Source organism: Gossypium hirsutum, chromosome D01 (genome assembly GCF_007990345.1).
Source record: "Gossypium hirsutum isolate 1008001.06 chromosome D01, Gossypium_hirsutum_v2.1, whole genome shotgun sequence".
Classification (NCBI taxonomy): Eukaryota; Viridiplantae; Streptophyta; class Magnoliopsida; order Malvales; family Malvaceae; genus Gossypium; species Gossypium hirsutum.
The window spans coordinates 10,627,299-10,654,139 of record NC_053437.1 but is presented as its reverse complement, the minus strand read 5'-3'; the positions used below and the strand labels follow the sequence as shown (position 1 = coordinate 10,654,139).

Below are 26,841 nucleotides of genomic sequence, written 5' to 3'. Positions count from 1 at the left end.
CAATATTTTGCATCATTTTCTATTTCTGTGTGATTAATATTTTTGATTTATATTAGTAAACTATTTGGTTTCTTTTTGTTCATTCTGATTAGCTTAGATACTTTTTTCAAATTATGTTGGAAGTAATTTTTGTATTTTAGTCATTTATTTATTTCAAATAAATGAATTAATGTTGGATTTCTCATTGCTTTAGAAGGAAACAAAGTTCATCATCTAATCCTTTCTATTTGTGTAGTGAACTTATCAACAACAATGAAATTAGCTGCATTAAACTTAGTTAATGCCACTTTAAATTGGAACACTTTTGCTTTGGATGCCCTCCTGCACAAGTTGTGGTGTTTGGAGTTCACATAGGCGGTACACTCTTTTACTCCTGTTTACACCATGCTATATTTTTCTATGTTGGATTCCAGTGTGAGTATTAGAACAGATGAGTGTCGGACACGAGAATGTTAACTGTTCCTAGAGTTCTATGTATTTGGAGGATCCTTGAGAATCATTTCCCAATACTCATGTCTAGATACATGTCAGACATGGATGCTTCAAGAAAAAAAGTCGAAGCAACATAAATCTTTTCTCTCATTCATACTTGACATGTATACATTATCTTTTATTTTATTTTTATATTACAGGGCATTTATTTGTGGAAGTTCTTCTTTTGGTGGTCATTATTTGTCTGCTTTCCAGAAAAGTTACAAGCCTCCTAAGCGGCCATTAACAAAAAAGGTTTGGTTGCAATTCTACTTCAAATTAATGTTTCTTTGGATAGATATTGCTTCAAGTTTATGTAGGCTCAGGTCATAATTCTCGGAATTTATGACTACTATATTTCTATTATAACACCCCTAACCCGTGTCCGTCGCCAGAATAGGGTTACGAGGTATTACCGATCGAAACACAACATTCAACATTCATTTCTCAATCAAATAATCCAACATTAATCAATATCATTCAATCATACACATATTGTCCCTTTTAGAGGTCTACGAGACCTTAAACATACATTAAAGAAGGTTCGGGACTAAACTGATCACATATAAAAAATTTTGAAACTTGTAAAAATTTTCTAAGTAATAGAGGTAACACGGTCGAGTCACGCGTCCGTGTGCTCAGACCATGTGGCATGAAAATAGACTTGGTTTAAGCCACATTTCTCACCTTTCACATGCATACCTAAACCACATCATTTTGGCATCAATTTCACATTTAATAAGCAACCAAAAATGACCATTTCATGTACATTTCATACCATTGTATATCCATTTCTTTACTACTCATCAAATGTCCATAAACTAGCTCAAAGCATTCCAACTCCACATGATTCATCATTCACCACTTACTATCAATTGCATTTATCACATGCCTTAAATTCAAACTAAATATCCAACCAAATTATTCAATCTAAAACCAAACCAAGGCATACCAAAGTATCATTTCTAATTCATATTTAAACATACCATTTCTTTAGCCACATTGCCACCACATTTGCATTCATGGTCAAGCCACAAATAACCAAACATATACATGTGACTTACCAAATGTTTATTGAGCTATTTGAACCATAATCAAACATACCAAGATATACCATTTCACAAGGAAATTTACATACCAAACTAATATGAACATAGCTTATACACATTAAACTTTACATCATTATTAAGCCAAATCTCATGGCTAAATACATATCAAACACATATGCATAAATAGCTAAAGGTCACTTATACACTTCATAAACCAATTAGCCTATACATGCCACATAACCAAAATCACAAAGCTTTTGAAATACCAAAATGATAGCTGAATAGTGTGATGAAATCTCCGACGACTTCCAACCCGAGCAAGTCACCGAAACACTATAAACATAGGAAAGAAAACAAAGTAAGCTATACAGCTTAGTAAGCTCGTATGATAATATACTCAACTTATCAAATAACACATATTAAGTATTTACAAATTACAATGTTATTCATTTGCTTTCACCGTTATACCATGAATCCATACCATAGCTAACCAAGGGTCTCACAAGCTTATTCATTTCCATGTTCATATAGATCTAATATATTCTCACCAATTCATTCACATTTACATATGCATAAGCAATTTAAGATATCCCACATTCAATTCAATATTTATAATCAATATAACCATATGGATTTCTCATAATTATCCACTTACTCATCATGTGAAATTCAATACCCTCAATAAGCATTTATATAAATCAAACACTTACATAAGCTCAAACCTTCCCATGTAATATACACGAGCTCACATCTATTTATCAATCTTCTTTCATTCAATATACGTATAAGTCTCATAAGTACCTGTACCACTTATTTCGTTTACACTTTTATTCTCGTCTTGACTTTGCCCGTTGAACCATTCAGAATCTCTAAGGATACTCAAAAATCTCGTATAACTCGCACAATGCCATATTCCAGATTTGGTCTTACATGCTATCATATATCGATGCCAATAGCCAGCTATGGTCTTACACGAATCTCATATCGATGGCAAAGTCTTAGACATGGTCTTACACGAATCTCATATCGATGCCAATATCCCAGACATGGTTTTACATGAATCACATAACGATGCCAATGTCCCAGACATGGTCTTACACGTAATCACATCTCAGTATCCTAAGCTATTCCTAATGTTCGTATGGGACTTTCGGACGTCGTAACTTTGTCAATTCATGATCGTACTCATCCAATCAACATTCAATTCAATTCAATGATAAATGAACATTTAGAACATGATTTAAGAACATTATTTAACATACGAACTTACCTCGTTCGTTGAAACAACGAATTAGGTCAACTAATCTAATACGTAGTTTTTCTCTTATTTTTAGGTCCAAATCTTGTTTTTCTTAATCTATATAATAACAAAATTTACTTATTTAATCACTAATTCACTCAATTTAACACAATTTACACATTATGGAAATTTTACACTTTTGCCCCTATACTTTCACATTTTTGCAATTTAGTCCTTATCACATAAAATCACAATTTCATGAAATTAAACACAAAACCAAGCTACCCGAATTTTTATTATTTCCATATCAGCCCACATGTTTCATTTATTCACACTTTTACCACACGATTTATCATTTTTCTCAATTTAGTCTAAAATTGACATTTTTACTCAAAATCACTTTACCAAACATGTAAAACTATCATCAAAATTTCATTTTTCATCATCTAACATCAACTAACACATGTATTCAACAATGGAAACTATCAAAATCTTTAATAGTTTCGAAATCGGAGGTACGGGCTAGCTAGATTACGAAGCAACGATCTCAAAAACGTAAAAATTATTAAAAACCGAGCAAAAACGACTCACCAAATAAAGCACAAAACTTGGCCGAATATTAAAGCTTCCATGGATGTTCATCTTTCTCGTTTTTGGTGGAAGATAATGAATAGAAAGATGAAATTTGGTTTTATTTTATTTATTATCATTATTTACCTTTTTACTAAATTAACCTTTAAAATTAATCAAATTTACACAAATGCCAAACCAAATATCATCCACTAACTCAAAATTGGATTAATTATCACATAAGGACCTTTACTTTAATGTTCTATAGCTATTTGACACAAGTTTTACGCTTTACACGATTTAATCTTTTTTATCAAATTAACCACTCAAACAGTAAAATTTCTTTACGAAATTTTCACACTAACATTCTATCATATTGTAAACATTAATAAAATAATAAAATAATTATTTTGACCTCAGATTGTGGTTCCAAAACCACTATTCTGACTAACTCTAAAATCAGGTTGTTACATCTGTTAAGTATTTTGTACCTAGGATTTGGGCCAATATGCCTGTTAGAACTGTTAGCCACCTTTTCTAACCAAAATCATTTCTCGACCACATTTGATTAAAAGCTATATCTCGAAAGTTCAACAATAAAAAACTATTATTTACTACTTTAACATAGGGATCTAAATGAGACACTTGTACTTGCAAGTTGCTCGGTATGGTTTGTAAACTACTAAAATTTGACTTGGACATTGTTGAGTAAAGATCAAGCTTAAGTTATTGAGCTAATTGAATTCGAGTATCCTAATGCTTGACTCGAATAACTAACGAGCCTAATCAATTTTTTCTATTTTAATTGGCACTGACAAATCTCTATTTTATCTCGAGCTTGAGCATATATAATTGAGTTTGAAGCCGATCTTGGGAATCACACTTATTTTTTTACTAGATAAACAAGCTTAATCAAGCCTACTTAAGTGAGTTTGAGCAGTTTGATTTTTATCTTGAAACAAGCTTGAGTTTTAGAAGTAAAACTAAATCAATTTTAAACCAAAATCCCATCCTTGAATTTCGAGTTGTGCTTGGCTCGATAACACCCCTACTTTAACATGTATATAGATACATTGCAATGTTTAATCCTTTCTACTTGTTCAAATTGTCTTTTCAGTCTTCCATAAATTTTATTTTATTAAATAAATAATTTCAAGTTTGAATACACATGTCATCAAGGATTGTCACAAGGGTAGCCATATACACTTTGAGCTTTATGTTTGAGCTTGAAACTTTCTTCTTTAGTGTTTGATGACTTATGTTGGATCAAGTCCTTCTTGTGTTTTAAGTTTTAACAATTGATATGTTTTTTTTTTACTTTTACGTTAAGTTAGATATGGTGCATTTGTGTCAGATGTTAACTTTGTGTTGTTCTACTATTGGTATGCTTTCTTCATCCTTGTAGTGTTTTACTGTTTACATATTATTCATTTTATGTAGATAATGTTGCATTAGCCTAACATTCGAAAAGGTCTCCTTATTGTTTGTAGGAAATAGATGAGCTCTGTGATGAATGGGTCCTAGAATCCCTTAATCCTCCTATCACACAAAATATGTTGAGTGAACACCCAGTGTTAGAAAGGTGAGTATAACTGTCAGTTTTGCAAGAAATTTATTGGACTTTTGAAAAAAATATATGGTTCGACTTAATATGCTTAGCTCTGCTTTGAAGATTTGGGAGATACACATTTCAACCAAATATATTTATTTTATTTTTTCTTCCAAAAAAATGTGTAACATTTCCTTTTTCAGCCTTTTATACTCTCTTCTCAAATTTCCTTTTCATTAGGAATCATAATTATTAGTTATTCTTTAGGTTATGTTTACCGATGTATGCTTTTACAATAGATTTTATAGAATTTTGGCAAATACTCATGATTTGTTATAGTAGTTTAAATACTCAAGGCAGATTCTTTTTCGAAATGGCATAGTTTATTAGTTCATCTTTATGCAGGGCTATAGGGCCCCGTACTATAATCAATGGGAAAGAAGTTGTGAACTTTGCTTCTGCAAATTATCTCAAATTTATGGGGCATGATAAGTTACTTGTAAGGATTTCATTGCAATTATTAATTTATTCTACCGTTTGGTCGACAGGAAGAGAGAATAAATAAACCATATACCAAGATAGCATGATTATAATCCTTTCTAAGTATTCCTCGAAACATACACTTTTATTCCATTTACCTTATCAAAAAGATGTTTATGTAGGCTGTTAAGTGATATTAAAAGGTAGTTTCGCAAAGGAGAAACATATGTTTTCAAAATTTCGGGTAAGTTATAATGACTAGTTCTTAAGGTTTTGTTTCTTTTGGCTATGAAATAAAATGTGTTTACCAGGAATCATGTAATTTTGTGTTGGAGAAATATGGTGTTGGTTCTTGTGGTCCTCGTGGATTCTATGGCACAATTGGTAAGTATCAATACCTATACAATTTTGAATGGTGTGTTTTGGACTCTCTTTCTAAATCTTCTATAAGAACAAGATTCAGATTGTGACAACCTTCTCTTATTCAGATGTCCACCTTGATTGTGAGTTCAGAATAACAAAGTTTTTAGGAACACATGATTCTATCCTCTATTCTTATGGGCTTTCCAGCTTGTTCAGTACAATCTCATGTTTTTGTAAAAAGGACGACATAATTGTTGTGTAAGTGAAAAATGTCATTACCTTAAATGGATACATATATATGGCTATTATCTTGGATTTGACATTGTAAGCTATGGTATAGATAACTTATGAATTTTTTTTTGTTTTTACCTTGTCTTTTGTTCTTATTTTTTTATTGCATGATGCACTTGAAATTCCCAAGAATGGAAATTAGATTCCCCCTACTTTTTTTTTATTTTGTGGAGCTTTTTCTTTTACCGAATTAACAGTTAGATCATCTTACTAGTAGATGTTATTCACAGGCCAGATTGTAATATATTCTGCAATGGGCCTCCTGATACGTGAGGCCCCACCTCTACAATATTTTAAAAACTAAACTTATTAATGTGATGCATGGTTTAGAATTGTTAGATCATCTTACTAGTAGATGTTATTCACAGGTTGTAATGGGCCTTCTGATACGTGAGGCCCCACCTCTACAATATTTTAAAAGCTAAACTAATTAATGTGATATGGTTTAGAATTGTTAAGCAAATTCATAAAATTATTTACCGTAGGTAGAATGCATTCTTGTAGGCTTGGAGGAAACCATATGAAGATTGGGTTTATTGTCCTTTGTGTGCATTTTGACAGAATAGAGCTGCTGAATTTTGAAGGGTGTTTAGGGGCCCAAATTGCTTTTTGAGTTGTCTTGTTTTATTGCACCTTCCTTAGCATAAATGTGTACCTCTTCTTTTAATATTACAATTTTAGAAAATTTAAGGCGTAGATTTGTATCTTGTTTATTAGTTACATGTTTTTTATTTTTATTTTTTTGTTTTTGGTTATCCAGGGATGAGGGAGTCCATTGGGGAATACAAAATGGCCTCTACCTTTCTAGAAGCACCATTGTTTATTTCAAGCACAATGATATGGAATCTCTAGAAAGAACTCTTGAGAAAATTACAGCACAGAATAAGCGGGTTAAGAAATTACGGCGCTACGTTGTGGTTGAATTTGTGTATCAGGTATGTTCTGTCAAGTTCTCACAACCTTCAACGATTGTATCCTTAAGCGTGCCCATGTTGTACATAAATAGCCGTGTTTGTAGGATTTGGCTAATAAATACAGTTGTTGCCTTGAATTACTGCTCATGAGCCATAACTGTCTTGTTCACTGTCTTTGACATTGATAAAACGGAGCAAATTCTCCATTATTTGTCAAGTAGAGCCTTTACAGCCGCCTTCAAAAAGCTATGCATGAAGGTGGTGAGTGGCAGTTAAGCCATAAGCATTACTAGGTTTCTTGTTAGGTTGACCAAGAAAGTTGTCGAAAAGAATGCGGAGCAATAGACTATCTATAAATTTGTCTGACAAGAACTTGTTTGGTGTCAGAAATAGACTATTTATAAATGGTCTTTCTATGGTGTCTGCAATAGACTACTTATAAAATTTGTATGACAAGAAATTGTTTGGAGCAAGTTTCTAAAATCAACCCGCTTGTGGCATTGCATGTCAATGCAGTGGACTTTGTACATTCATTTCAGACATATTCTTCCTTGCATAATTATGATCTATTACGACATTCTCATTTAAACCATGCTCATCTTTTGTTAATACATCAAATTCAGAACAAAATAGGATGAGTGAGTGCTATAATAAATCAGTAGTGATGCGAATAGAATATTTTTTTTTTCTTAATGAAATTGCCTAGAATTACATACTTACCAAAAAGAAAATATCATTCTTTGGTCTTAGGGAATCATTCTTAATGGAAATTTGTTAATTGTTTACTATTTGTTTTACCCGGCTGCGTGTTTGTAAAATAGTGGTACATATGAGGAAACTTGGAAAAAATGTAGGAGAGTCCTTTTGAGTAAAAATCTGTGAGGTCCAATGGTTCAAAGTTGATGATACCTTGTATTGGTTGGTTCTTACTGATTTTCCTAATTGTAGTTTCACCATATCTAACATTTTGTTGGTTAAATATGTAGAATTCGGGTCAAATAGCTCCTTTGGACAAGATCATCAAGTCGAAAGAGAAGTATCGCTTCCGTGTCTTATTGGATGAGACCAACTCATTTGGTGTACTTGGTCGTACTGGAAGGGGTCTCACTGGATACTGCGGGGTTCCGGTGTGTTTATAATTTGTTTAAGTTACTATTTTATAGTTGCTTTGGTTTTGTCGGTCACTAACAGTTGAACGTACTGCAGATAGAGAAGATAGACATTGTTACTGCTGCCATGGGACATGCATTGGCAACAGAAGGAGGATTCTGCACTGGAAATGCTCGAGTCATAGATCATCAAGTTTGTAGTCTATGGACCTTTTAGTGTTGAATATTGGAAGCTCTACCTAGTTTTACTCGTCATAAACATTATTTATAATAGATAGACTCAAAATAGTGAAGACTATACCAGTGGATTTACCTTTTCTGTTCTGGTATTGGTACGTGTATATCGCTGTGTTTAGGCATACCATCTTTTATACGAGTATTTTTCAAATGTTCTTCATATATATATATTTATTTGTTTATGTTTGTATGGTACCAACCACCCTGGATAGACTCCTAATACACTTGTAAAATGCTAATGGTAATTCTATGATTGGTGGCAGCGGTTGAGCAGTTCTGGCTACGTCTTCTCCGCATCTTTACCACCATATTTGGCTAGTGCTGCAATTACGGCTATTGACATCCTAGAGCAAAATCCTGACCTGACATCAAAGCTGAAGGAAAACATTGCCATTTTATGCAAAAGGTTGGTTTCGAGCTTAATATTTTCTTTCTTGTATGGTTTTAAGGATTTCCTTTGTTTCTGTGATGATGCTCTTGTCCTCTGGCTTCAACTTGTCTGTTACATTGGTCAGTAGTCCATAGTAGATAAAAGACAATGTTTATGATTGACAAAACCTTTTCTGGTTCTAAATAGAAGTCGATATGTCATTAACCTCTGTAACATGCTAACATCTTGTAACAAAGCACATCGGTGTATCTTTTAGTGCAAGCCCTTGTTTTTTAGTAGATAAAAATGCAGATAATTTTTTGATGATCATTGTATACTTGACCAAACCATTTCCGGTTCTGAACTCGTGATAGGAATTTATATTTTTTCTGATTAATCTCTGCAATATTCTAACATCGGATCAAAAAGCACGTTGTTGTACTTTGTAGTGCGATCCTTTGTTAGGTGGTTATCGTGTAATTGATCTAATCACTTCCGGTTCTGAACTTGTTGTGAAAACACAGGACTCTCCGATATCCGGGGGCTTTAAATAGCAAGCAATCCAGAATCACCAATTGTTTTCCTTGTGCTTGAAAAATCAACTGGTTCGGTGAAAAGTGACCTCCAGCTCCTTGAAGACATTGCTGATCGTGTAAGTACACCATTCTCATGTTTCCTTCTTATTAGTAGTGCCGAGTTATATTATTCTGAATCTTTATTTTTCTTGAAATATTTGATATTCGTACATGAGTCTGCAGATATGATTTTTTAAATATATATACAACTTAAAAATCATTGTTGCTTTAACTCTTCATTTTTTTAAAATACCTTTATCTGACACATTTCTAGATATGTAGATGACTTGACTTTCCAAAGACCTAAGCACATAGGAAAAATTCAACATCCAAGTAATACAAGTCTATGCTACTCTGACTCGATTGTGAGTTGCGGATATGGGTATGTTTCCAACGTGGATATGTTCAACTTTTTTTTATACATTTGGAAGATCTATGGAGGGTCATATTTCCATATTCCTACTCAAATGTCTCAGTTATAGATATTTCAAGAAAAATAAGAAAGGTGAGGCAATATATAATTCAGACATATATCAAAATGTGACTGACATTCTCGAGTCCAGGTAACATGGAAAAGTGGGTATGGATAATTGAAAACATTTACATTTTACAGGCCTTGAAACAAGAACCCATTTTTGTAGTGGCTTCAAAAAGATCAACCCTCGATAAATGCCCCCTTCATGTCGGAATTCAGAGTCTGACCTGCTTAAGCCTTAAGGCATGTGAATCACTCAAGCGAGTCGCAGCAGCGATGCTTAGGTGAGTGATACCCATTATATATGTGCGTATGTATGTATGGATTAGTATCTACAGTCAGTATAGTTTTTTAACTTGAAAATCCAACATGTTTTTATATTATATTTGAAAAAATAAAAAAAAATACATGACAGCTTTTTGTAGAGCTAAAAAGACTTTATTAGCAGTTCAAGATTTTGTTTTTCAGGTCACTTTTCTTAAATTTTCTCTAGCAAGAAAACAAAAGGTAACTACAATTTAAACGTTATACTTTATTGTTTATAATTTAAATAAATGTTTGTCATCTTTTCAAGCTATTTATTTACTTTACGTAGCTTTGTAATTTCATATGTTGAAAGTGTATTTTCATGTGTAGGAATTAACAAGTTGGTATTGTATGTTTAAAATTTTCTTGAAAGGCCAAGATATTGTCCCGAGGACAAATGCATTTTCATTTTTATTGCATTTTATATGTTTTATAAATTGAAATCAAACCATTTTTTATTTTATTTTTATTTTATAAAATGCCTATTTTCATTTATAATTTTTAAAATTTTAAATTAGAGGAAAAACATGATTAAATAAAAGATTTTTTATTCATTTTTACAGTTAAAAATTAATTTTATAATTAATATAAAATAAAAATAGATGAAATTTTTAATAAAAAATATCAATATATTTTTTGATTTGATATTAATTTATTTTTTATAATATAATTGAACTTTTAGTATAAGAATACAAAAAAAAACATGATGGCTTGGGTTGTTGTTACAATAATAATGCTGCAAATTGAGTTTAATTTAGTAATAAAAAAATATCTAATTATAAAAATACTTTTTTAAGAAAAGAGAAAAATGAAGGAGAAAAAAAAAAAAAAGAGAGAGGGTAGATTTGGGTTAATGCAGAGAGATGAGTGCTTTTCTTTCTTATTTCTGATCAAATTCTCTCTCCATGCTTACTGTGTTTTCCTTTGGGTTTCGTGCTCTCTCTTCTGTATTTTTTATTTTTATTTTTTCACGTTTCCTAAATTCCTTCTTTTTATTTCCAGTCCACCAATTCTATTTTTTAAACCATGAACATTTTGGGAATTCAAAGTTTTTATTTAATAGGTGGAAATTTAATTATGAAAAATTGAAATTAAATAGACCAAGGGCTGAATCAGAATGAAATGATGTTAAAAGTATAAATTATGATAAAATAAGTAAATAATGACTAAAATGAAAAGTGTGAAATTACACAGGGACTAAATGTGAAATTACCCCAACTCTCAGGACATGCGTCCTTTCTCTAGAAGATCAACGAACCGAGGACTTAATTGAAAACGGGATAAAATTGAATGGCCAAAATTTCTAAAAAGAAAGAATAATGAAATTGAGACCAAATTAAAACAACCCAAAAGGTTGAAGAACCAGGAGCGCAAATATCCCCTTCACTTTAAAAACAATCGGATCCTAGGATCCGGACTGGGTCATTGGGTTGGCCTGAAACGACGCTGTTTTAGGCGTCTGAGGTCACTCCCAAAACGACACCATTTTGAGAGTCTATATAAACCAAAAAAATTCAGAAAAATTTCATTTCCTTCATGCCTTTAAAAAAAGTCTTCTCTTCTCTGGTTTCTCTCTGAAGCAAACCTAGAATCCAGCCATTGTTCTAACGAGCCTCCACGATGGCCATCGGTCGCCTGCGATGGCTCCACCGTCCACAGTGGCAAAAAAAAAACCAAAACACCCCTCTCACTCACCTTATAGCGTAGGACTCCGATTTGGAGTAAAAATCACCAAAACCGAAACCGATCTTCTAGAAAGAGGAAAAAACCTTTTAGTTTTCGACGTTCTCCGCCGTGCGACACCGGTAAGTTTCTTACCTTTCCTTTTTTATTTTATATTTTTATAAAAATAAAAAATAAAAAAATAGATATAAAAGATAAAAAAAATGTCAATTTCTTCTGTATTCTGTATTTTATTTTTTTTCTGTTTTTTTATTGATTTCTATTTTAAAAAAAAACCAGCCTTACAATCGATTTTTCTAGGCTTTTTATAGCCGATTTTACACTATTATTATTCTATTTTTCTACTGTTCTTGCCATTATTTTCTTTGCGTGTTTGTTCTTGTTTTTGCAAGTAGTGGTTGGCTGTGGCAGAGGCCCGATATAATAAATATATTTATTTTTTTAATTTTAAAATATTTTTTACATACTTTTTTTAATTTTTTTAATTTTAAAATATTTTTAAAATACTTTTTTAAATTTTTAAAAATTTTTAAAATAAAAATGGGCCGGGCCGGGCCGGGCTTATGATTTTTTTCCTGGACCGGGCCTGGGCAAAATCTTAGGCCCATATTTTGGGCCGGGCCGGGCCCGGGCCTAGGATCCGGGCCAAAATTTTTTTATGGGCCCAGCCCGGCCCATGAGCACCTCTACTTGGAAGGCTTCTAAGCAATTTTTTTTGATATTATAAAATAATGGTTAAATTTCAAATTTCACATCTTTATTTTTTCTTTAAAATTATATAACAATGGTCAAATTTTTTATTTAGTTTAAAATTTAATCTTTATATTTTAATTTTTGACATAATTTAGTACTTTAACTTTTACAATTTCATTAGTCGGTTTAAATATTTTATTCTAATTAACATGTCTACGTGATTTTAAGAACTGTTAGCATCGTTAAATTTGGGCCTATTACACTGTTATTTTTTATCACATGGCTATCAAGTAAGTATTTTTTTTTTAATTTCAAAGTATACCCCCACAATTTAGTAGAAGAATTTCAATGGTGATGATTATTAAACTTGAGTTTTTAAATTTAAAAAGTAAAGAGATTAAATTCTTGAAAATAAAAATATGGAGATTAAAATCGAAAATATTAAACGTATAAGAAAGTTAGGCATATTTTAACCAGTAGTTTATAATTTACTCAATAAAAATTAACCTAATGCAAAAGGTATGAAAACCATATTAGTTATTAAGAACACTGCTACGAAAGAACATAACAATAAATCATGCGCAAATGATCATTAGACCACACTGAAACGATGATAGTAATAATAACTTAAGCTTATCGGATGATGTTCTAATTTTACTTTGCAAGGCAAAAAGAGAGATACTGAAATCTAAAATGCAGATTTATTTTATTAGAACATATGACATTGTCTTATTGTGGATGTTTGTACTCTACATTTCATTTATTTGGAAGTAAACAAGGTATAAAAGATTAGGCCATGAAGAGGAATCTTCCTACTTTCATGTCCTAACATTTCAGTTATTGCAATATTTGGGTGTACGAAGCTTTATATAGATTTCTTCTCTTCAGCTGCCTCCCATGGTCTGGATCCTTTGATATATTTGTGGAATCCATATGTAATCAGTGCAAGGTATAAAGCAAACCCTGAAACATATAGATAATATTTTAGTATCAAATCCTAAGCTTGATATCTGTCTATCTCTCTCTCTATATATATGTATAATTAAAAACTGAAGTTTCAGGAACTTATAAACTAAGTTGAGGAATGTAAATTACCCATTAGGGTTGCTTTTAGAACTAGATTCACCATTAGAACCTCATCGGCAGCATTAAGAACAACATCTTCTGTCCATATCCCTTTCGCATCGTATACCATGGAGATGAAAACAACAGTCAAAGTTGCCAGAACAGGCAATGAAATCGCACCACCTTTCCCTTCTACTATTTTGTCTAACATCATCGTTATCAGTTCCCTTAGCTTAGAAGAACTGAAGACAAGCGCAAAAAGAAGAGTCATTTCAGATAAAAGAAGCAGAGACAAGAAGAGATGCATGTTCTCAGTCAACGGGTATTCAACAGATTAATACAATGGTTGGTTGGTTCCTGAGAAAAAATCATATCCATTTTATAGGGGGAAAAAACGTTTAACATGTTTACGTATTGGCATCTGCTTCAAAACTTCACCTTCTGCCTCAATTAAAGAATTATACTTTCCATTAGTAGAATCAGAATAACTTGCAGACTCAGTATGAAGCACATTGGTACGGATAGTAAACTTGGGCTCTTTAAAAATCCACTAAGCTCTATACAATATTAAAGCTGGGGACGGCTTGGTCCAGCAAGGGAACTCAAATGGAAGAATTTAAACATAGAAATTATCTCCATTGATGGCAAGTATAATTTGAGTTGAAGAATAAAAAAACCAACCACTCGTTACTTGACCTGGTTCCTACCACTGAGAGTTTAAATAAAAATATTAAATCCGAAAAATTAGTTTAGATAAAAAATTAGGCTCGTTAAAAATATAAATCAGATTCGGACTAAAACATTCAAGACTTGAACTCAACCTGATCTGTATTTTTAATTTGTCATGTTTTATATTAAGTTATTTTTATATATTATGTAATTTCTAACACATAAAAATTAAATCTATAATATGACCATAATTAAACATTAAAAAAATGTTAAGATGACTACATAAAATTTCAATAAATAAAAAATATTAAATTAAAAAATAATATAAATATAATTTTCAAAAAAAATAAAAAAAATAATATGGGCAGTCTTAAAATGAACTTGGGTTAACTATTTAAAAATATAAGTAGGTTTGAGCAAAATTTTAAGCTCATATTTCGGGTTGGGCTGGGCTTGGACAAACATAAATTGTGTTAATATCATGTCTAGGTCTAGCCCAAATTTGATCTGTCCGGCCCATATTCACCTCTACTCATCATCTTATTGGCTAGAGTTTTTTCAAGGGTTAATTTCACTAGACCTTCTCAAGCTATCGCCCTTATTCTAACTTGGTCCTTAAACTTCAAAACATTCTAATTGCACCTCCAAACTATCGATTTATATCAATCAAGCCCTTTCATTATTAAAATCCTTAATTTAACCGTCAAATGACATGTTAAATATTATGTGACGTAATTTTAAATGAAAATTTTAAAGAAAAGTAAAGCATTGTCGTATAATTTTTAAAAGTAGAAAAATAAAAACAAAGTAAAACAAAAAAAAGGAGTGAATGATAAAACTTCTGTAAAAGCTTCAAAAACTTTGAAACAGAATTATTTTTTCAAATAACTATAAAATCAAATAATTATTTCAAATATCATTATATTTCACCTACATCGTGAGTATGATAAATTCTAATATGTATAATCAATTATTTTTTAAATATAATTATTTTTAGTAAATATAATTTTTATATGTGAAATATTTGTTTTATCCTGCCTACATTTTGGGTATGGTATATTCTAATATCATAAAATCAAATAATTATTTCAAATATCATTATTATTTTTATATGTAAAAATATTTCAAATATCATTATTTTTATATGTAAAATATTTTAAATAATTACTTCAAATATTATTATATTTTCACCTACGTTGTGGGTATGATAATTTCTAATATTATAAAAATGATTATTTCTAATATCATTAATTTTTTTGAACAATCTCATTATAGGTTCTAATCATATCTGTTCTTTTTGACACAATACCTAGAACTACCCATAGCCCCCACCCAACCCATAAATAGGAGGATTGTAACTAGGGTTGAGTGTTTAACCGAATCAAATCGAATTGAATGAAAAAATTTTGAGTCAATCGAGTTGACGAATCCTATTTTATCATCCTAACTCGATTTGAAATTTTCTCGAATTGAGTCGAGTGAGATAGAATTCAGATCGAATCGAATCGAATATATTTGTTCGAGTTAAATTAAAAAATGATTTTGAGTCCTTATAATCACTGTCACCCACCATAATCAAATTTGCCCACTGTAATCAAATTTGTTATTAACTTTCATCCCCTCATAATTTATTTATTAATATTTTATATACGGGTTTAGCTTCTTTGCTTCATCAATTATCTTCTGATTCTTGTCTCTATATATTTTGAAATTAAAAAATATATTAAATCTAAAAAATGTAATTTTTTTAATAAAAGTTATCTTAAAGATAAAATGTAAAATTGATACCAACATAAAATTTTAACACGGATATTTTATGACATCATCAATAATTCAATTTTAACAAAAATATATAAAAATTCAATATGATTAAACAATTCAATAATATAAATAGTACAAAATGTGAAATTTAATTTAATAATATAAATAGTAGATATAAATAAAATTATTGCTATTTAGGTTTAGGGATTTTTTGGGATAATTTTTAGTTTTGATTTAGGGGTAAAAGGTGAGAAGTAAAATGTAACAACCCGATTTTCAGTGGTGACGGAATAGTGGTTTCAAGACCATAAATTTCCATCGTGTTGACTTGTAAATATTATCTAGAGAATATTTATAGTCATTAGGGTCGTATTAAAATTTGGTTAAGAAATTTTAATGTTTAAATAATTAATTAAAGAAAAAGGACTAAATTGAAAAAGGTACAAAATTTAGTAAATCTTAAATTTTATTGATTTGATAGCTTAATTATTAAATGAATAGGGACTTAAGCAATAATTAGTCCATAAGGTTATTGATGGACAATAATAGGTTGTTGATTTATAAGGTTATAATTAAGGATAAATTTGTATTTTAGTAAATTAATTAAAGATTAATAAAACAAAAAGAAAATTGCTATCATCTTTTTCATGTTCCACCTAAAAATCAAAGAGAACTCACCATTTTTGGAGCTTCAAATTCGGCAACACATTAAGTTGAGTGATTTCTTTACCCGTTTATTGTAATTTTTATATTTTTGAGATCGTTGCAACTAGGTTCAGCTAGCCCGTACTTTCGTTTTAAAATCTATTAAAAATTTTAGAAGTTGTAATTTATGAATCTTGAATGTTTTTTATGATAACAATGTATTTGAAGCTTTGATTGTGTTATTTGGTGATTTTGTGAAGTGATTTTTGTTAGATTTTGATTTAGGGATTAAGTTGTGAAAATGTCAAAATTATAGGGTTTGATAGTGAATTTGATGTCTAGTAGGGACTATTTAAGGGCCTAGTATATGCAGCTATCATGTTGACTTGAGAAAAATGGTTAATTTGATGATTCTCGGGTTAATGGACTAAATTGCAAAAATTATAAAAGTTATGGGTAATTATGTAAATTTAAAAAAAGTATAAAATGTAAGCTAATAATTGATAAATTTTACATTTTATATCAAGACCCAATTAATACTTGTGGAAAAGGAAAAATTGCATAATAGTCCCTGAACTTTTGTAACTACTACAATTCAGTCCAGGTAAGTTCGTACAGTTTATTATTTAACATCTATATGAAATGTTTGATGGTATACTGTGATATAATAGATATATTTTATTATAAATGATGTAAAGATATTTAAGAAGTTGTTGAAATTCAATACTTGGATCGAATCGAATGTGGGATAGAGTACAATCGAGATATGGTGTGTTATGGGGATTGGAGAGGATATTGTTGTGGAGTATTGTATATATTTGTTTCCTGAGTAGACCGAGGTTCAGATTTGTTGCAAACTCTCGTGTTATACTCCCTATTCTGGTGTGTTTCGGTTGGATTAGCTCTTCGGAGCCACTAGTGTGTCATCGGGTAGATTAGCTCTTATGAGCATCTGGTGTGCATTGGATGGAATATTGATGTACTCATATCCGTAAGTCGTTCATCAGATTGTAAATCTCGGTAAGGTAACTTGTTTATTGATTTTGATGATTTTGTCATGCATTTGAATTTGAATTGAATTTTACAACTCATCGGTTGAGATTGTGGATGACAGGGAAAACATATGGTTGTATTATTATTAATTGACTTATTGTACTTACTTCGGTAAGATTTACCGTTTTAGTACGTCGAACTTACTAAGCTTCATTGAGCTTACTTGTGTTATTTTCTGTTCTTGTAGATATTTTGAAGGTTGGACGATCGGATCGGCACTCAAGTCACACTATTCACCCATTTTTTTTGTAGTTTTTGGAATTTTGATTTCAGATTATATGCATATAATAGGCTTATATGTCACTATTATTGTTTTGATATGTAAAACGTTAAAATATGATTTTTAAGTGCAAGTAGTTAACTTAAAATGACATGTGAACTAAGGAAGATGTTTAGTGCAATTATATGGTATGTGTTAATTGATTGTTGTGATTGATGTGTCTATGTTTGGCATATTGATTGAATTTTAGATGGTGTGATTCAACATACTTTGAATGATAGTTCATTTTGTGGTAAAATTGTATATACTTGTGGTATCGATGATGATACATTGGTTAGACACTTAGGATGGTTGATTTAACATGTTTTTAGCTTGTTTAGTGTTACTTTGAATAAGTCTTTTGGCTGGTAAATGAATTACTTAGAGTCCAAGTAAGCTTGAAATGGTAAACTTATTGTTTAAGGTTCATTTTGGGTCCACACAGCCTGAGACACGGGCGTGTGACTCAGCCGTGTGAGACATATGGCCTGGGGTCATAGCCATGTGTCATCTGATGAGTTCTTTAGGGTACAAGTTAGTGAGTTACACGGCCTGGTACACGAGCGTGTGACATGGCCGTGTGACTCTACTCAGAAAGTTACACGAGTGAGGACATGGGCTGGGACACGGTCGTGTGTCTCTAGTTCGATTGTTACACGGCTTGAGACACAGGTGACTCTGGAGCTCGGTTTCCACTTTATTTGTTTAGTATGTTTTGGACTTTTATGGACTTTTCGGACTTTTGGACATTTAGTTCCGTTTGGGACTTTAAAATTTTATTTTGGTATTTGTTTCATAAAAATCTTAATTTTTAAACAGTGTTTTAATCAAGACAACATGATTAACAACAAACTAAGGTTTTATAAGATCGAATTGCTATAATATTTTTTTGCTGCAAAGTTCTAGACTAAATTGTTATGACATTTTATCACTCAAACAATTTAAGAAAAAGGGATTGAAAAACGCGATTTCCATCAAAGTATTCTTGGGTGTTTCGAAATAAGTATGTTTTCAATGCGTTAATCAATTCTATTTTCCTTTATGTTAAAATGAGCTAATCACCAAAGTTAAGTATTATTGTTTTCTCGTATGATGTAATCCTCAAAATTTGACCGTAACGTCTAGGCCAGTTTTGGGGTGTTACAAGGATAATGCACTTCAGCACACTCGAACTCACGTCCTCCTGTATTAGCAACTATTAATGTCCATACTAATTGAGCTAAAACTTAATCCAAATATCATTATTTTTATACGTGAAATATTTTAACTAGTCATTTCAAGTAGGGGTGAGTATTCAATCGAGTCAAGTCAAATCGAGTCAAAAAATTTCGAGTTAGTTTAGTTGACGAATCATATTTTAGCAACTAAACTCAATTTGAATTTTTTTTCAAATCGAGTCGAATCGAGTCAAAAAATTTCGAGTCGAGTTGAGTTGAATTAATGAATCTTAATATTTATACTCAATGTTTCGTTTACATGAACCGATTACTTTACTAGTAGATGAAGTACAAGCTTTTAGATTAATTTTGAGTATAGGAAAAAAGGAGAGTAGGGCGATTCGGGAAGAAAAGTAAGACTAATGGGTAAACATTTATCACAACAACGTAGTTTTGCCTTTTAACTTGATAATTTTGACTTTTAACTTTAGAAAAGGTAAACATTTATCAGAACGACGTAGTTTTACTTTTTTTATTTAGATTTTCGGATAACTCGAATTAGGGGTGAGCGTTCGATTGAATCGAGTGAAACCGTTTGAGTTAAATTAGAAAAATTAATAATGTTAAATTAAAATCTTGTAAAATATAACTCTTTCCATGTTAGAACACAAAAATTTTAAACAATACATATTTGAAAACTTTTTTAAAGCAAAATAATAAAAAATAAGATATTTTAGTATGATAAACTTGAATAATTAATCACTTATTTAAATTCCAAAATTATTATTTTATTAAATTTTTATATATTTTTTAGATTTTTTTAAAAATTTATAATTTTTTAAAAATATAAAGTTTAGAATTTCTATAAATATTTTGAATTTTAAAAATTATTTTCAAAATTTGAAGATTACTTTTATTTTTTTGTAATTTTTGTTAAGAGAGAGATCGATTTGCTTATTTTCAAAATTGACAGGGACCAAAACGGTATTTATACTAATCTGTTATTCAAATTATTCGAATTGTAAAAATTCAACTCGACTCAAACTCGAAATCTAAAATTTATTATTCGAGTTGACTCGAATAATTTGAATAACTCGAATAACTCGATTCGATTAACTCGAAATTTGAATATTTTTTTGATTTTTTCGAATCGAATTTTGCTCAGCTCTAATTTGAAGTGCACATATAAAAATATATAATACTAAAATTTTTCATCCATATATAAAATCAATTATCTATTACGTATATAATTATTTTTAGTAAATAAATAAAAAAATGGTTGATGTTTTTAAGATAATAATATATATAATATTTTCAAATATGTTGCTTGAAATAACATGCAGCAAAAGTGAAGTCAAATATAGATCGTACAAGCATTTAACATATGGAAAATATTTGAGATGATCAAATATAAAAGGAAATGGAGAGAAGTTAATGGCAGTCCTATGATGAAATTTGAGAGCAAGCATAGGGTTTATGCTTTTATTTCCTTCTTTAACAAATTGGAACAAATAACAGAAAACATAAAATTAAGGCTCGCTGTTCAAGCCACACTTATCAAATTACATTTCATTATTCATTTATGTAGACGTTCTATTTTGGGAATGACTTCTATTCATGGCAGTCCTCCTCCAAGCCCACCACCTGCACCAGCTCCACCGCCAAACCCACCTCCTCCACCGAAGCCACCTCCACCTCCAGCTCCACCTCCAAACCCACCACCAGCACCACCACCTACTCCACCGCCACCACCTCCTCCGAACCCTCCACCACCACCTCCTCCAAGCCCACCACCTCCACCAACGCCACCACCAGCACCAGCGCCCCCACCAAATCCAGCTCCACCACCTAGCCCTCCTCCACCTCCACCACCAAACCCTCCACCACCTCCTCCTCCTAATCCACCCCCAAACCTCGGCCGACGATGGAAGAGGTTTTTCTCTTCCTCAAATCCACCCGTAAGCTTCCTAGCACTAGTGGCGCAAACAAGTGCACCAAGAAACAAAACAAGAAGAACCTTAAAAGAAAAAGAAGCTGTCATCTTTGGTAAGTCTAGGTAACACTTAAACAAGATGACTTTGATGAGAACTGGGGGCAGGAAGAAGGATTTATATAGTAAAAAGAAAATAATTGAAGCCATGAAGAGTACAGTTGAGGTCTTAAATTTTGCTCATCTTCTCATCTAAAAGCCGTGTTGGAAGATTTAATGCATCCAACTGTCACTTTTGACGAAAGAAAAACTCTAAACCATGATCCATGACCCACCCCTTATTTTAAAGAAGAATGGATCTCTTTAGTTCTTCACCTTGAAAGCCATTGCTTTTATGATTCAGAACCCAATTTGCATGGACTTTACACTCATGTTCTCGCAAGTTGCATGGATTTTGGTGTTGCATGCATCTCTGTCATTAGGGTTTTTTTTTTATAAAGTCTTCTCTCCATATCCATGCATTTCTTTGACTTTTTTAAACGTACCCCACAGGTTTGCTATTAGTTGTGGGTTGTATATATCCAAATCAATGAAAAAAAGAAAAAGGAATGAGTTAGATAACAGAATCCAATCAAGTGATTATGGTTTACAAGGATCTCATAATTTGATCAAGTTGATATTGGTAAAGATAAAATCATTGGTCTACTTTTATTGCTGTCAACATACGAAACCAGCAAAAGTACTGTGCTTGAATGATCACCAATGTTAAAAGGAAATTGAGTTGGCTGGAGTCTATTTGAATTAAAATAATTTTTTTAATTATATTGAAGGTATAAAGGTATAAGGGTTTAGTTAAAAATCAGGATAACACAATGTTGACACTATTTTTTTTTTTTGAAAAACAGGGTCTACTTGGATTTTGAAAACTTAAATGAAAAAATGGGAGTCGCTACCAATCTTTTTTTGATGAGGTGTGATCGGGTCACTTCGTAAAAATGGTTGTTTTTAACAATTTAATTTTATTAAATCAGCGAGTTTGGTCCACGAAATTCAAAAAAACGAGTTCGGGAGTCGGTTACGTTCGAGAAAGGGTTAGCACCCTCGTAACGCCCAAAATTAGTACCTAGTTGATTAATTAATGTCTTAATGTCGAAAATTGAAACTTGAATACGATCCTTAAAAACTTGAATAACATGGATTAAGATGTAAGAGGATATTTAGCCATTCGGTCCAACGAGAAATTGAAACCCAGCACATTAGGGCACATTTTCTCGAATTTCCAAACGCAAAACATTGCCTTATTTTAAAATTTTAAAAGGATATTTGGCTATTTGGTTGAACGAGAAAATCGAAACCCAGCACATTAGAGCACGTTTTTTCGAATTTTCAAATGCAAAACATTGCCTTATTTTAAAATTTTAAAATTTTAAAAGGATATTTGGCTATTTGGTCGAACGAGAAAATCGAAACCCAGCACATTAGGGCACGTTTCCTCGAATTTCCAAACGCAAAACATTGCCTTAAAAAATTAAAAAGGATATTAATATGCGTAATAAAATGTTAATGAATGCAATAATGCGAGCATAGATAATGCAAACAATAGCAACAAAGTAAAAAAAAAAAGGACAAATAAATAGCATACATGAAACGATAAATGAATAAACAAATAGGACTACAATGCCGTTCAAGATAATAATGAACACATAGATAAATAAACATCAAATAAGACAACAACAACAATAATGAGAATAAATAAATAAAAATAATAAAATAATAATAATAATAAAATGTAAAAAAATAAAATAGAAAAAAAAATAATAGAAAACATAAAATAATAAAATCTATGTATATGTATAACAAAATTTGAAAATAGTAAAATATATATATAAATAATTAAGTAAATAATGATAATGCATATATATGTTTGTGAATATATATTTTTTAAGATATACGTATACGTATATACAAGTTATAGAGTTTCAAAAAGTAAAAATAAATAAGAAATATCAATTCATAAAAAATAGAATATATATAGATATATGGACATGTATGTAAATTACAAAGTATAAGAAATATATATATATAAATGCGTATGTATATTTAAGTTATAAAATATGTATATGTACATATATATTATGAAAATGTACTTATGTATATATTAATAATAAAGACATTGAAAGGTAATTAGTTTAATAACCAAAACATAGCAAAAAATGGGACTAATTTGAAACTAGGACAAAGATTCGGGGCCAAAATTCAAATAAAATGAAAGAGAAAGACCATTCTAAAAACGCGCGTAACGTAAAGGGACCGAAAGAGTAAATTTCCCTTTTACCAAAGCGACGTCGTTCAGACGAGGGCCCAGATGAAAACGCGACAAATCTTAGGGCCAAATTAAAAAATAAGAAGAGCTTAATTAATAAAACATAAAAACAACGGAAGGGCTAAACTTGCAATTAGCCCTTCCAACAAAAACACACGGATCCTCCTTGCGGGTTGGGTCGGTTCTCGGGTCGGTTCTCGGGTCGGCTATAAAACGACGCCGTTTTGTGCCTGAGGGGCTTGCCCCAAAACGACGTCGTTTTGGGGGCCTATAAAAACTAAGTTTTTTAGAAAAAAAAACATTTGGTCTTGTTGTTTCAAAAAAAAAAGTTTACAATTCTCTCCCCCTCCCCTCTTTCATCCCAAACTCTGGCCTAAGGTCTGGCCAATCGCCGCCATGCCGGTCGCCGCTCACCGGCGCCGGCACTGTCGTAGGTAGCGGTCAAAAGGGGAAAAGTTAGGTTTTTAAACCCCGTTTCAAAGGCCGTTCGAAGATCGGGCTTTCACGACCCTAAAGCCGAGGTACGAAACCCCAAAGGCCCCCTTCCTCGTCCGTTCTCAGTGACTCGAAGGACTCCGGGGACGCCACGACCGCGACGACTCAGGTACGTTTTCTTATATTACTATTTATTTCATATGTAAAGGAAAGAAAAAAAAGAAATAACAGAAATGAACCGAAGAAAAGAAAAAAATTGAAAAACGTCACATTTAAAACTATTTTTCCTTTTTTATTTTTCCAGTATTCGTCAAGGAAAATCGGAACCCCTTTTACAATGATCTATTCTTGGCTTTATAGCCGATTTACATGAGTTTTTTAATCTATTTCCTATGCTTGTCATGTCTGCCTTGATTTGTTTGCAGGGATCGGCGCAAGTGGATGGAGATGACAGTGGCAGTTAGCGGTGGTTGCTGACAGAGCAGGTGAGCAGAAGACCGAGGGTTAGAAGACCCTAGGTGCGGCGCCTAGGGTTCTTCCGTTTTCTGCTAGGGTTTTTCTTGTTTTGGGTTTTGGGCTGAGGTTAGGCTATTGGGCCTGTTTAGGTGGGTTTAGTTTGGGTATTTTGGTAATGGACTTTGGGTATTGGGCCGTTTGGGCCCGGGCAAAATCAGGTTGTATAGCTGCCCCTCTTTGCTCATTGTCGTGCAACGAGAATAGAGCAAAGACTAAGAAAGACTAATTTTGCCCGGCCTCGTCAAGCCTTCACCTTTTTGATGCTTTTCTTTTCAAGTAGCTTCATTCCAATCCACTGTGTCTTAAGAGGGGTACGACTTGTAGCTTCAATCCACTCTGCTGTAACTTCAGGGGGAGAGGTTTGTGGTTTAAATTTACTTCCCTACTACTTTGAGAAGATAAGATTCACCCTCTTTGATCTGCTTCACTACTGCTTAGGGAGACAAAATTTGCAATCTTCAACCTACTCCACTGCTGCTCAGGGAGATAGGACTAATGGCTTAAATCTGCTTCTCCACTATCTTGGGAAGATAAGATTCACCATCTTTGATCTGCTCCACTACTGCTTAGGGAGACAGAATTTGCAATGTTCAACCTATTCCGCTACTCCTTAGGGAGATAGGACTAATTGCTTAAATCTGCTTCTCCACTATATTGGGAATATAATATTCACCATCTTCAATCTGCTCCACTACTGCTTAGGGAGATAAGATTTGCTATCTTTAATATGTTTTGCTGTAAACTATGGTGTCTTTGATCTGCTTCGCAGTCAGTACAGGAAGGCAAAATCTGCTATCTTCAGTCTGCTCCGCTGTCAGTACAGGAAGGTAAGGCTTGTGTCTTCGATCTGCTTCGCCATCAGTATAGGAAGGCAATATCTGCTATCTTCAGTCTGCTCTACTGTCAGTACAGAAAGGCAAGGCTGGTGTCTTTGATCTGCTTCGCCATCAGTACACGAAGGCAAGATCTGCTATCTTCAGTCGAATTAACTGCAATGTCGGGGAAGTAAGATTCACTGTTGTAGCTTCAATCTATTCCACTACACTGCCTGAGAGGTAAGGTTTGTCGTTGTGGCCTCAATCTTTTAATTACAATGTCGAGGGAGCAAGATTCGACGTCGTAGCTTCAATCTGTTCTGCTGCACCGCCTGGGAAGTAAGATTCACCGTTGTGGCCTCAATCTTTTTAATTGCAATGTCGGGGAAGCAAGATTCGCCATTGTAGCTTCAATCTATTCCGCTGCACCGCCTGGGAAGTAAGATTCGCCGTTGTGGCCTCAATCTTTTTAATTGCAATGTCGGGGAAGTAAGATTCGCTGTTGTAGTTTCAATCTGTTCCGTTGCACCGCCTAGGAAGTAAGATTCGCCGTTGTAGCCTCAATCTTTTTAATTGCAATGTCGGGGAAGTAAGATTCGCTATTGTAGCTTCAATCTGTTCCACTACACCGCCTGGGAAGTAAGATTCACCATTGTGGCCTCAATCTTTTTAATTGCAATGTTGGGGAAGTAATTTTCACTGTTGTAGCTTTAACTGTTCCACTGCACCGCCTGGGAAGTAAGATTCACCATTGCGGCCTCAATCTTTTTAATTGTAATGTCGGGGAAGCAAGATTCGCCATTGTAGCTTCAATCTGTTCCACTGCACCGCCCTGGAAGTAAGATTCGCCATGGTGGCCTCAATCTTTTAATTGCAAACTATGGTTTTTTCAATCTGCTTCACTGTCAGTTCAGAAAGGCAAGATCTGCTATCTTTATTGATCTGTTCTTTGGGGAACATGACCTGTATAATCTATTTTATGAACCTATTTTTGCCTAGTGATTATGATCAAAATATCCTGGTTAAATGTGTATGGATGAATGCAAAATGAAAATGGTCCCTCAATGTTTGAGTTGTTATTGCCCATTGCTCAATAAGGCTTTATTGCCAACACGTCAGAATGCTATCTTGTCTGGTTGGTGATGCTTATCTTTTACTTGATCGGATTGCCCCTACCGTAATCTTCAAGGTTCAATCCGTTGTGATTTTCAAGGTTGAGCTCGCTGTAATTTTGGGACATAAAATTTAAAACCATCTTCCTCCTACCGTAATTTAGGAGTATAAGATCTGGCTCTTTCCAAATCCTCTCCCATTGCAATTCAGGGATACAGGATCTGAATCTCCTTGGTCACCAACACCACTCCCAACGTATCACACCAAAAGTTTATGCACAATTGCAAAATTTTCTCTTTCGAGAAACCTCTTCTTATCACTCGGTGATCATTGCTTGTTTGTTCAATGAAGCTTTGTCACAAACATGACATTTTGTCGTTTTGGTTCAATCCAAGTTTGGACAACAAAATCTGAAAGGATAATCCTGACTTAGACCTTTCCTCTTTAGACATTTCAACATTTAAACTTGGTGTGTTCTAAACAATAGTTCTGTTTCAGATTCCTATACTATTTAGAAATTTCTAGAGTAATATGCAAAACTCCTTTTGCTTGAACATTCAGTCCATTAATTGTTATTTCAATGTTTGAAAAAGATTATCACAATGGACAAACAAAATGTTATTAAGAACAAATCTCAAAATGAATAAGTTAATCAAGATAGCAAATTGGGCTAAGATAATATGAAAAAAGACAATGGACAAGATGGAATTTTATTGAGAGCAAAG

At 32.4% G+C, this 26,841-nt stretch overlaps 2 protein-coding genes and 1 pseudogene across 2 annotated transcripts; 1 reads left to right on the top strand and 2 right to left on the bottom strand.

Moving 5' to 3' along the window:
- The first annotated feature begins 252 nt into the window (after positions 1–252).
- On the top strand, positions 253–9,981 carry LOC107921732 (long chain base biosynthesis protein 1-like; annotated as a pseudogene).
- Positions 9,982–13,057: 3,076 nt separating this feature from the next.
- On the bottom strand, positions 13,058–13,807 carry LOC107921797 (uncharacterized). The gene is made up of 2 exons (XM_016851643.2): positions 13,471–13,807; positions 13,058–13,338 (listed from the first exon to the last, which is right to left on the bottom strand). The coding sequence occupies exons 1-2, from the start codon at positions 13,745–13,747 to the stop codon at positions 13,241–13,243; spliced, it is 375 nt and encodes a 124-aa protein (XP_016707132.1). The 5' UTR covers positions 13,748–13,807; the 3' UTR covers positions 13,058–13,240.
- Positions 13,808–20,438: 6,631 nt separating this feature from the next.
- LOC107921275 (glycine-rich protein 23) lies at positions 20,439–21,151 on the bottom strand. The gene has a single exon (XM_016851148.2). It carries the CDS (start codon positions 21,122–21,124, stop codon positions 20,600–20,602), a length of 525 nt encoding a protein of 174 aa, XP_016706637.2. The 5' UTR covers positions 21,125–21,151; the 3' UTR covers positions 20,439–20,599.
- Between the last annotated feature and the right edge of the window lie 5,690 nt (positions 21,152–26,841).